This window comes from Procambarus clarkii, chromosome 53, assembly GCF_040958095.1.
Source record: "Procambarus clarkii isolate CNS0578487 chromosome 53, FALCON_Pclarkii_2.0, whole genome shotgun sequence".
NCBI classification, from domain to species: domain Eukaryota; kingdom Metazoa; phylum Arthropoda; class Malacostraca; order Decapoda; family Cambaridae; genus Procambarus; species Procambarus clarkii.
In genome coordinates this window covers 26,627,478-26,640,273 of record NC_091202.1, presented here as the reverse complement: position 1 = coordinate 26,640,273, position 12,796 = coordinate 26,627,478, and the positions used below count along the sequence as shown (strand labels likewise).

The following is a 12,796-nucleotide window of genomic DNA, read 5'->3' as shown; positions in this document are numbered from 1 at the left end:
GTTGGGAAACTGAGAAAGATTCTCAGGGTCAGAAGACAGATAAGCGGAAGACTGGTGGAATTATCTGGGTCTAAGGCCTAGAAATGATTGTGGAATCAAGAAAGGGGCAAAGGGTGATGTGGAGAAGTGTGATGCAATACACGAGTGTAAGTCATATCGGGGAAAGAGTTAAGGCATCAAATCTGGCATCTCGCCTCGGAAAGAAGAAGCCGATCGCTATGTTGTAAATTGAGAATGGCTTCCTCAAATTTGTAGTGGATGAACGAGCGGGAGAAGGCAGAGTGGGCATCACCACAATTGATGCAGCGAGGCTGGAAAGAGTACTATTAGAATGACCTGGAACTCCCCACAAGGGACACCTCGCTAGAGCATCACAAGACACCATGTCCAAATTTCCAACACCTATTGTAGAGGGCGAGGAGAGGGTTATGTACTCCTGAATGGAGCATCTGGTACTGTATCTGCAAGGATAATGGAAAATGGAAGGGGCCTACCATTAAATGCAATTTTTACTACCCGAAGAGGCTGACAATGACAACCATGAGAAGGTTGAGTGAGCATATGAATCTGGAGGACAGAATGGCTTTTTGACCTCGAAAATATACTTAATATCCTTGTGGCAGTCTGGGTTCTTTCTCTCTACTCACAACATGGTGTAGGAGAATGACTGTGCCAATGTTGGCATTTAACCGAGCATTTAGGAGACACAAACTGGGGTCTGACCAATACAGGACAATACTGCTATAATATGTTATATTTACACATGTATGGCTATATTTAAAAGTTATATAAGTTTTGACTTTCAAAATACGCAAGAATTCCTGTGCTATTGTTTCCATCATAAACAATGCAATAATTATTGTAAAAAATGGCAGAAAAAGCAAAATTCCAAAGCAATTTTGTTAAAGGAAAGATCCAGTATAAATGTGTGTTCATCCCAGTGGAGATACACTGTGCCAAAACCCTAGCTTAAGCTTTCTCCTTCCTCAAAGATTCAACTAAAAAATATTGGTACTAGTTTTTGAAAATGCAAGGCCTCATATCAAGATGTTAACACTACTGTATACAGTAGTTACAATGAAGGACAAGTGGAAGACTCGCTCAAGGCTTCATTATATAGCTGTCTGAGAAATACAAATAAACCATTATGGATGAGACTAAGGCCTCAAAAGTATTCTCAAATATTATCAACAAATATTTAAGAAGCATGTTGTTATTAACTTTGAACTAAAGCAGTTAGACCAATTTGCACGCATAAGCATAGCTCTTTAGATCATACATAGCTGTAGCCTTCACCATTTAGAATCGGGAAGAAAAAATAAAGAATTGTTAATGCTGTTAAATATTAATCACAAACCACTAACAAACATTTAGTTCAACAGATAGAAATTCCCACCTAAAGCCAAACTGTTTAACATCTACACTGGTTTCATTACCAAATTCAGACCTGTTGCACCCAGTTATTTGCTATGCACATCCATCCACCTTTTCCAAAACATGAACAATTAAGACCCAATCCTAATTTCTTACAAGTGCAAAATACAGTGCTGGAAAGGTGAGATTTCACTTTGAGAAACTAATAGGTATTTGCTCCCAACTTTCCATGCCACTTTCATTGGATGACGTAACTAATTACATTGTTCTTATTGTTGACCAGACCACACAACTAGAAAGTGATGGGACGACGATATTTCGGTCCGTCCTGGACCATTCTCAAGTCAATTGTCACAATCTACTTGAGAATGGTCCAGGACAGACCAAAACATTGTTGTCCCTTCACTTTCTAGTGTGTGGTCTGGTCAACATACTTCAGCCACGTTATTGTGACTCATCGCCTGCGCATTGTTGTTATTATTACATTTAAAATGTCCAAAAATCTTTAGAGAAATTAAAAAGTGCATTTGTTTAATGTGTGTAAAATTTAACCCGTGTACCATAAAAAGGATACTATCAACCTTCTTGTTTTCGGTAGATTCCATCCCAGGCAAAGCTGCAGCAACTCGCCTGAACAGCTGAAAAATAAAAAGGTTGTCATTAGTAAGGAGAAAATGAACATAATGAAATTATAACAAAAATATAATGTTAATTATAAATAAAATTCTTAATAAAAAATAAAAAGGTTTAAACTAGCTTAGGAAATATTTTCCAATGATTGAGGTGGCAACCATTTATGCAAGGCACTAGCTAGTCTTGGGCCTTGGCAAGACAACAAGAGACCCTTCTCATACCATATCAATTACCACAAGCTCAACTCTGCCCTCTTCCTCGACACAATCTGCCTCCTCGAGCTGGGAAGTCAGCATTCTACCACTACACCATGGTGTATCCTTAAAAAACATATATTTATAAATAAAAATGGAGTTACAAATATGAAAACCTTGCTGTGATGCAAGAGAAGCTGTAATGTACTTGTGTTCTCAAAGGCCAGGCACTCCAAAAATTGCACTTTAAGTCCGCCAGCAGGTTATCTTGACAGCTTCCCTCCAAAATCGACAACTGTCACATGCATCATTTATCACATTTACAAGCCAGCAAAAACTCTCCCCCCTACCCTTCATTAACCTCAATACCACCTGATGAAGGAAAATGGCTTCCCCTGCATCAAAGCAGATTTTCTGTATATATGATGTATATATACAGTATATTCATATCCAGGTGTACACACACCTTTGTGCATATGCATGCATGTGCATATAAATGTTCAGGTATAGCCAATTCATGCATACAAATATGTACCAAGATAGTAAGCCTCTTAGGCTCTACTATTGAAGGGCAGTATAGGACATCATTCTCCAATTATGGTCCTTTTGCAATAATTGGAAAGTAGTGCTGCAATTTCTCGATCTTTCCTTTCAATAACCTCATTTGCCCTTCTTTACTAAACCTTTTTCCTTGATAGTACCTCCAGTGCCTTCTCCAGGCAAATGCTTCAATTGTCAGCAACTTGAACCACCATGACAAATTCAACAAAATTTCTAACAAGTCATTTTAGGTATTGAACTGCTGATAGTAAAACAAAGCCACCCTCTTATAGAAAGTGTCGAGATATACAGCCAATTCTGCCTCTCTTCCCTTTCCCACATGTAATGTTAACATTACAAAAGGTGCCGAGAGAAAAAGCACCGAAACATTACTGTATATACACCATGCATTATACATTTAATGTGACAAACAGAACTATGAGGTCAAGAAACCCAAACATTACTTCAAACATGTTAAAATTAATATGCTGCTCAGCTGCATGACCATAAAGACATGGACATTTGCTACTTTTCACCACGAAGAACAAGGCAAAACCCAAAAGTTATTTAAACGGTTAGTTTTCCTTGCACAATGCCTGCAATATTGTTTGTAATCCTGCCTGCCTCCAGTGAAGTAAATACTTGAACGTGACAATAGTTTCAGACTCCCGATAGTTTACATTCACTATCATTACTTCATTTGCCACTTGCATTGGGTGGAGAGGCATCAGTTGAGAAAAATAAAGAGGGGAATAATAATGGAAAAATGGGTTTAGATAAAATAAAACCCTACCACACATTATAAAATTCACACAATTCTATCGATAAAGATGACAAATAAAATGACAACCTCAACACTACAGTGGCCACCCACAGCAGCACCCACCGCTTCACAAGACCAGGGAGTCGGTGCTCATGATTTTGTCATATACCACACACACTCCAGTAGACAGACATTCATTCCTACTTTACAAACTGCTGCCATCCAGCATTGTCCCTTGAGGTTATCTCGAGATGATTTCGGGGCTTTTAGTGTCCCCGCGGCCCGGTCCTCAACCAGGCCTCCACCCCAGGAAGCAGCCCGTGACAGCTGACTAACACCCAGGTACCTATTTTACTGCTAGGTAACAGGAGCATTGGGTGAAAAAAACAAAACTGCCCATTGTTTCTCACTGGCGCCTGGGATCGAACCCAGGACCACGAGTCCAGCGTGCTGTCCGCTCGGCTCCCTGCTTCCTTATTCATTACATCCATCAACACTCATTCACTACATCCATCCAGCCATCAACACCTTGCTTTCTCTCTTCTAACCTCAAATTCACCCGATATACGTTTCTTACCCATCTTCTATCACTAATTCAATATGACCACATCATCTTGGTGCACTCTTAACTCTTCAACTGTATCAACTTTTGTACGCCACATTCTGCAGTGAGGTTTTTATTTCTTACTATCTACTCTTGCCATACATAAACCATTTTTCACATTCATGACACTTTTCTCACACCTATGTACAAAGGTTGGCATTAGCACTCAAGTTCTCTGCCTCCATATATTTATTTTTGTCAAACCAGAATTTCCACTTCAGCATCACTTGATGCAACATTATTAGTTATACAAAACTAGCTCACAAATTATTGCTATAATAAACATGGGCATTAAATCAAGAAAATTCATCATAAATTTAATTTTCATGCTAATCACATCGTTTCAACAATATTCAGTAGTCTTACCTGCTTCACATTGTATCCTGCTTTTGCACTAGTCTCAATGAACATCACATTAAGTTCCTTCGCCTTTCGTTCACCTTCTTCAGTAGAAACCTAAATAAAATAAAATAACACTAGACTTGGCTGAACTGCATCTGAGAAACAAGGTTATATATACTGTACAGTACTAGGTTTCCTATCCCAACACATCTTTAGTCAATTTTTTTACCCAATTCTATATTTCGCCCATCATTTCCTCCCTGGCACCAACTGAGCAGCATTCAGACTGATCAACTGCAGGTTATTTTAACACTTTCGCGTTCCACAGACTGAATAATTCGTCACTCATTTTTCTACTGAATGTGTTCCAACGACGCAATACTGAGTCACTCATTACAATATTTTTTAAAAATTTAAATTTTATCAGATCAATCTGGTAGTGGTTTTAAAATAAGCGCCTTTAGATTGCACACAATTTGATACCAAAATCAAAGATATAACATGAAACTTGATGTCCAAACACTTGAAATATTATAAATAGGTCTATGGTCTGAATATTAAAATATTTGTTAAAATTCTATTTATTGTCCTATTATCTTGGGACTTGTTTTAAAATGTGCGCCTTTTTATTGCGAACAATTTGATACCAAAATGAAAGATGTAACACAAATATTTATGTCAGAACACTGGAAAGATATAAATAAATTTGTGATGATGAGCGTCCAGAATTAAAATATTTGTTAAAAATCCAGTTATTGCTCTATTATTCTGGGACTAGTTTTAAAATAATCGCCTTTTTATTGCGAACAATTTGATACCAAAATGAGCGACGTAGCACGAAATTTGATGTTATCAAATTGAACGAGTTGAACATTAGGTTGCAATGTACAAAATGGTGCTCGTTCATGGGTAACTTTAGGCTTTTCTGCGGGGAGGCACTCCAGCCTTTTGTACATTTTATTCATACACATCTGTAGGGAATTTAATTGCGAACACAATGATACCAAAATGAGCGACGTAGCACGAGAATTAAGGTAAAAAAATGGAACGAGAATGCACATGTTACTGATTTTGTGCGTTTTTGCCGACTTTACGCTTTGCTGTTGGGAGTCACGCTAGGCTTTTGGACATTATATTTATACACACCTGTAGAGAATTTAATTGCGAACACAATGATACCAGAATGAGCGACGTAGCGCGAGAATTAAGGTGAGAAAACTGGAACGAGTATACACATTTGAGTGTCACCGCGCGCTTACCCGCACGGAGGGGCCACGATCCCCCTGTCAACCGCGAGTTTCCACGGAGCGCGAAAGTGTTAAAAGTATTAGCATCACGGTAGTCATTAAGTAACTGTAGAAGTGTAAGATTCCTGGTACCTGTTACAATGTCCAAAGACCATAGTAGTCTTGTCTTGTCAAAGGCACCTGCCATAGTATATACTATATTTAGTCCAATGCTCAGAGTACTATATTTGACAAACAAGCCACTCTCCAAAACTATAGCTTACCAAGACATCCCCATTTGCACTTACATCTAGCACACACTTCTTTCCAACAACAACTCTCCATTTATCCCCCATCTCTATAGATGTAGAGATGTCTGCCTCATCTATAGAAATGAATTGTAACCTTATTTACACTTCCATGAAAAGCCGATAATAACTCGAATTGGCTCGTGAATTCAACTGCATTGGTCCGGTGATCAACGAATGACAATCACTGACCATTAAAAAGTTAACATCCCCCAAATTGATATTTTAGCCTAAAGTCTCCTAATATCTTGAGTTTTGTTTTAAACTAGAATAACTTTTATTACAATGTTAATCAACTGAAAAAACAGAAAACATTGGATTAATTTATGTATTATATACTCAAACTTTAAAATGTGACATTACAAAAAAAAAATCTATCGTTGAATAGTATGCAACATCAGGGAGATGTCAAAGTATATGGCTATACTGTAAATCTACTTAACTTCTGTAATTCATTTTTCTTTTAATATTGATCACATTTAGAATTCAAATATTTCATTCAAGATTGGAATACCTTTCTAAGCATCACTGGCCTTGACTTTATACAAACTGCTAAAATATTGGGAGTTTTAGCAGAGATAATTAACTTGAGATTATTATAACTGCAGACATCTGCTCTTATCAGTTTCAAAAATTAAAACAATTTTACTTATTGCCACATCTGCTACATTAATAAACATGGTCAGAATTGTGTGTCTTTTAAGAACATCACTTCAGTCATTAGCAGCCTAAGGGTTCCTAGCACTCACCTGTCTTTTATCCGACAAATCCGTCTTATTTCCTACTAGCATGATGATCACGTCACTACCGCGCTCCGTTCGAACATCGTCTATCCATTTGGATGTCTGGTGGAATGAATTAGCATCTGGAAAGAGATGAACAATGTTTTTTCAATCAAATTAGAAAAAAAAGAGTTGCCGAGTTGAATACGCAGCAGTACTGTCCTTATGGGGCTTACGGCAAGACACAGCAAACTGAAAAGCTAATCGGAATGTTTAACCAAGAAGTGTGAGGGCATGAGCTTCTTTCTACTCATCCTTGCTTAATAAATGAGAGGAGCAGAGTGCTAAAAGCATGCAGCTGTCTGCCTGCCTGTACCCATGGCTGTCAACATACATGCCTGCCTACAAGCACTGTATTCCTCCTTTGTTCAGATGAATCATCAGTTTTGCATCTTGGCAAGCACTGACACAGTATCCTCCTTTGTCAGTGTTATGTTATTGATAGGCAGCAAAATAAAGATATTGAGAGTATTTACAAACTTTGCAATACGTTTTTTCTGTAAATGATTTCTAGTTACAAAAAGGTGTTCATGAACATTACATATTAACTAAATACATACTGTGACATTAGATTACACTTCCAGATAAAAAGATAGACTTTCACTTACTAGTTATGTCATAAACAACAACTGCAACTGTGGAGTCACGAATATAAGACGGAATAAGACTACGGAATCTTTCTTGTCCTGCCGTGTCCCAGAGTTGAAGCCGAACCTGCAAAGCAAACAAGTCGCTATCTATTAAATGTGAAATACTGTATTAATAAGATCACACACCCATCACCTGTTGAGAGAGATCAAGAAGTTACTGCTATCCCACTTTCCCAGATATTTGTATAATACCAAAAATTTTATTTAGTGAGCTTAAATGAACCAAGAATAACTAATGGTTTAGGCCTATCTAGACTACTTTAAGTACCATTATCGAACTAGATAAGATTCATATGATTTAGTGAGGCAGGTATCCTTTGATTACGTATCCAAGCATTTTTTTCCTAACTACTATACGATATTCTTTATATATACAGTACAGAATATAAAAAAAAGGATAATGTACTGTACAATATTACATTTTAATATTCGGCAACACATTATACTGCTACGGAATATTATACTCTATAATCACTTAATAATTATACAATGTGCATAAAGTACAGTTCCCTTATATGAATAAATTGATTCATCAGAACAAGTACTATTGACAGGATAAGTACATTTTAATTTCACGAGAGATTGAGGGAAATATTAACTAAATATGCTAACAACAATACAAGAAAAAAATTCAGATTTAATATTTTATGTATAATAAGGTTAATTATAATATCAGGTATTTTCAACAGGAGATATGTCAACTGTTGGAAATCATAGGGAATTATCAATCCTCTTGAATTTCTGTAGTATTCCAGAATATTCAATGCCAAAGACTTGCATACTAAGAGAGCAAACACTACTTACCGTTCTATCCTCCAAGTACATTGTTTTGGAGAGGAAGTCGATACCAATTGTTGCCTGAGGAGAGAGAGATCTCGGTCAGTACATTAACAACTAAGGATGAATACAAAAATATTGATTATGAAATTGAAAGCATAAAATATTTCAAGATTCAGGAAAATAGCACCTCACTAAATATGACCTCTTATGCAAGGATACAGAAAGGGTACAGGAATTAACTACTGTAATATAGGTGTATTTGTTCAACCTGCTATTTTACAGGGTAGGTTTGAGTAAATACTGTGCAAATTTGTTCGGTCTCCCCTGCAGTGGATTGCTTCAAAATTTCCCCAGTTATCAGTAAACACTAATTACAAATTTTGTGCAAAGGAGGTAATTTATTTGACACCAGTACATCTAGTGCAGGAAAAACACTGCTGCAAAAAATAAATATTGCTCCCACAAGTAAATCTTCCCCCACACACGCCCTCTTCTGGTGTTAGCACAAGATCCAACACTGCTGCAAGTGTCCACTGGGAATGATGGAAGATTACTATAGTACTATTAGTTTCAAATACAGGTGTCAAGTTTACACTGATCTTATGCCCAATGTTATTTCGAAAGGCTGGAGGCCATTAATTTCCATTGTTGGGGACTGGAAGCCTGTACACGTAACTACACACACACATACTACCTATACACAGAAGAATTGACAGGGGCAAACCAAAACTATTTAGCATGGGCACAGGGTTACAAACTGGTACATCATAGCATAATGTCATAGTAGCAACATGTATGGAGATTTTGTGAATGAACTCTTGCCTTCACCATTCTACCCCCCCCCTCCCCCCCACTCTACTCTCTTCACTAATGAAAACCCACCCAGCCTCCCTTTTCCCCTCACAAAAACCCACAACCCTGGTTCTGCAGCAAGCACCGTTTTCTTCCCCCTCCCCACCAATAAATAACCCTGGCTTCTGGACCAAATCTCTGTAAAAGCTTTCCTGCTGAAATTGCCATTTGACGACCAATCGGGTATCTAACCAAGGGTCCGGATATACAAAAAATGCTCGGTCATGGGCACACCGAGATGAAACGCTGAAAGGGGGAGTGGCAGGAACAGCAGCATGTATGCGAGGCAGCCGAGGGGACAGGGAAGATGGGTAAGATAGGGCTGTGAGGAGGAGAGGTGGGGAGGATGGGTGGTGAAAATAAGATGGTGGGGGTAGGGAGGGGCTGACATGTTGGTAATGCTTTTGGTAAGCCTTTTTTGGGGGGGGAGTAAAGAGGATGGAGTGACAGGTGAAGAGAAAGTTTAGAAATGGGAAAGACAGTGTGCTTTATGTTAGCAGGCGGGCTGTCTGCCTTGCTGACACTAGGGCAGAGGATGCAGGCCACCTGGGTGTGGGTGCAACCAGGGGCAGGAGAATCTGGAGAAAACCTCAGAAGAAAGCCTGAGCAGCAATAAAATTACATTGGTGATCCTACACACACAACCCCCCCCCCCCCCCCACACACACAAAAGGGGGTTGACTCAAAGCTCAACCCTCGCAAGCACAACTAGGGGAGTACACCCCCCCCCCTCACATACACACACATTACGGGGTCTGACAGCTGAGTAGACAGTGCTTTGGATTGGTAGTTCTGTTATGTGGTTTCAATCCCCAGTGGAGGCAGAAACAAATGGGCAGAGTTTCTTTCACCCTGATGAAAGAAGTTACCTAGCTGTAATTAGGTACCTGGGAGTTAGACAGCTGCTACAGGCTGCTTCTTGGGTGTGCATTCGCGTGTGTGCGTTTTTATGTATGTGTTTTTGTGCATGTGCACTTGTGTGTGTGCATTTGTGAGTGTTGTGTGTTCTGTGCATGTGTATTTTTTGGTGCGTGTGTGTTTTTGCATGGCATGTGTGTGTTTTTGTGCATGTGTGTGTTTTGTGTGTGTAATTACCTAAGTGTAGTTACAGGACGAGCGCTACGGTCGTGGTGTCCCATCTACCCAGCACTGTCATAACGCTTTGAAGCTAAAAAAGCTTCAATCATATAAAGCTTTGAACCTGTGTGTGTGTGTGTGTGTGTGTATTTGGGTTGTGTGGGCGTTTTATTGTATTTGTGTGTGTGTATGTTTTCTGTGTATTTGTTTTTTCTGTACGTGTTTTTCTAGTGCTTGCGTGTTTTTCTAGCGCTTGCGTGTTTGTCTAGCGCTTGCGTGTCTTTCTAGCGCTTGCGTGTCTTTCTAGCGCTTGCGTGTCTTTCTAGCGCTTGCGTGTCTTTCTAGCGCGTGCGTGTCTTTCTAGCGCGTGCGTGTCTTTCTAGCGCGTGCGTGTCTTTCTAGCGCGTGCGTGTCTTTCTAGCGCGTGCGTGTCTTTCTAGCGCTTGCGTGTCTTTCTAGCGCTTGCGTGTCTTTCTAGCGCTTGCGTGTCTTTCTAGCGCTTGCGTGTCTTTCTAGCGCTTGCGTGTCTTTCTAGCGCTTGCGTGTCTTTCTAGCGCTTGCGTGTCTTTCTAGCGCTTGCGTGTCTTTCTAGCGCTTGCGTGTCTTTCTAGCGCTTGCGTGTCTTTCTAGCGCTTGCGTGTCTTTCTAGCGCTTGCGTGTTTTTCTAGCGCTTGCATGTTTTTCTAGCGTTTGCGTGTTTTTTTAGCGTTTGCGTGTTTTTTTAGCGTTTGTGTGTTTTAGTGTATTTATAGTGTGTTTTTTAGCAGTCAGGTGTATGCAAGGAAAAAGCAAACAAACTAACCTAGTCTCAACACTAGTCAAGATCACATTCACTCCAAACCTCACCACTTACTCGCTACTCCTGCCCGTGCCATCTCTGGAGTGGCTTAATCTCCATCAATCAACGCAAGTCGGTTCGTTAGTGTTGGCCAGATGGAGTTACAGCCATTACAGTTATTGCTGGATTTAGGAAGCAGCAAGACAGTGGCGCTTGGCCACTGGCCACCCAGGTACTCAACCACCTACCCATTTGCCGAACTCGTTAACCAATCGGGTGTCCCTTAATCACCAAGCCGTTACCAGGCCAATAAGCACTCCTCTCCCACACCTGCTGCACCAATGAAAACAAATGGCTACCTGGTTGATTACCTGGTTGATGGGGTTCTGGGAGTTCTTCTACTCCCCAAGCCCGGCCCGAGGCCAGGCTTGACTTGTGAGTTTGGTCCACCAGGCTGTTGCTTGGAGCGGCCCGCAGGCCCACATACCCACCACAGCCCGGTTGGTCCGGCACTCCTTGGAGGAATAAATTATGCCTCAGTAATGGCCCAGGCAGAAGAATAAGAGAACGAGGCCCTTGAGCCACGGATGGCGGGGCGAGTCGCCTCCAGAGACGGTTTTAATCCGCCGCTAGTAATGGGAGGAATGAACAGCGTGACACATGCGAGGAAATGGGGGAGAGGTACATGTATATATACATTTTGAAGGGACGCTGGTGAAGGGACGGGAGACATCTCCCGTCACGCAGGGTGCAGTCGCACCTCCACAGATCTCCAGTATCAAGAGTTGATACTGGTAATGGTTCAAAAGGGCCACCACTTATGGGCTATTCATGCCCGTGCCACTTCTTGGGTGGCTTAATCTTTATCAATCAATCGCTGGTGAAGGAGGGGGCGGGGCTATGAGCGGGCGGAAGGGTGGGGGGGGGGGGTGACCCTGGTACGTCTTGCATGTCTGGTCTCCAAGTACGCAATTGATATCTTAAGTCTTAAACCCTGAACAATCACATGCTGGCTTAATTACTTATTACCCATGGTGATGTATTATGCTCTTGTATGACCCCCCTTATTGTTTCATCTCACCTCCCTAATACATGACCCTTGACACTCCCCTTGTCTGGAGGTCACAGGCCAAGCTCGTATTATCAAAGGTTATATTTCAACACGTTTAAAGCTACTGTAACGTTTCACGACCATCACATCAGATGCCACTAAAGAATGACCAAATTATGACGATTTACGTTTCTTTCGTATTGTGTGTATAGTGAGTTTGCGAGTTGTATTATTTACACGTGCAGCCCGAGTTACGCCTGTCGTAATCTGACTGAACCATGAATGGTTGAGTTGCAAAGCTTCACGTCTGCTCCCATCTCGTTCATAACGTTCGGTCTGGTCTAGTATCTTTAAGTCTCGTTTTCTGTGTGACCTCGTTCTTTCAGGCTCGTCCCCAGTTGGTCTTTCCTGATGCTCGTCCCGTTCTGTCTTGCCGTGTATGGGTGTGTTTACTGGTTTTAGCATGTACAGGCACTAAATATTTAGTCATACTACTACTAACCAGGTTGTTGCACTCGTGTGGAGGTGATCCCCGTCCTTTAACCCTTAACTTGGTATTACACACCTCTGACGAGTACATACCATTGCCGCCACCAATACTAGCAGAACCACGGCAACCTACAAACCAGTCAATACCAGTGATTCTGTCGCCATGTACGTCACAAACGTCAGTCTCAGGCGCCATAAGCACTGCTTCCGTCTTCCCATCGACAAGTCATCCCTCAGAACACCCTCCGTCGTCAACAATCCAAGGAGAGAAATCTCCCAGCTCCCCCCCCCTTAACCTCAACTCTCCCCACCATCCTTGTATGAGGAGCATTCTACTTCCTTAACGTTATCCA

The 12,796-nt window shown here is 40.8% G+C and overlaps 1 protein-coding gene across 3 annotated transcripts in view; it reads right to left on the bottom strand.

Annotated features, from left to right (window-relative positions):
* Nucleotides 1–12,796, bottom strand: part of Rab6 (RAS oncogene family member Rab6) — a 46,832-nt gene that overhangs the window by 11,126 nt on the left and 22,910 nt on the right. For all 3 annotated transcript variants that reach the window (XM_045756689.2, XM_045756691.2, XM_045756690.2), the window contains exons 3-7: nucleotides 8,221–8,274; nucleotides 7,375–7,480; nucleotides 6,734–6,849; nucleotides 4,475–4,564; nucleotides 1,949–2,012 (exon numbers count right to left, since the gene is read on the bottom strand). In XM_045756689.2, coding sequence (XP_045612645.1) covers nucleotides 1,949–2,012; nucleotides 4,475–4,564; nucleotides 6,734–6,849; nucleotides 7,375–7,480; nucleotides 8,221–8,274 — 430 coding nt within the window. The remainder of the gene's footprint in view (nucleotides 1–1,948; nucleotides 2,013–4,474; nucleotides 4,565–6,733; nucleotides 6,850–7,374; nucleotides 7,481–8,220; nucleotides 8,275–12,796) is intronic.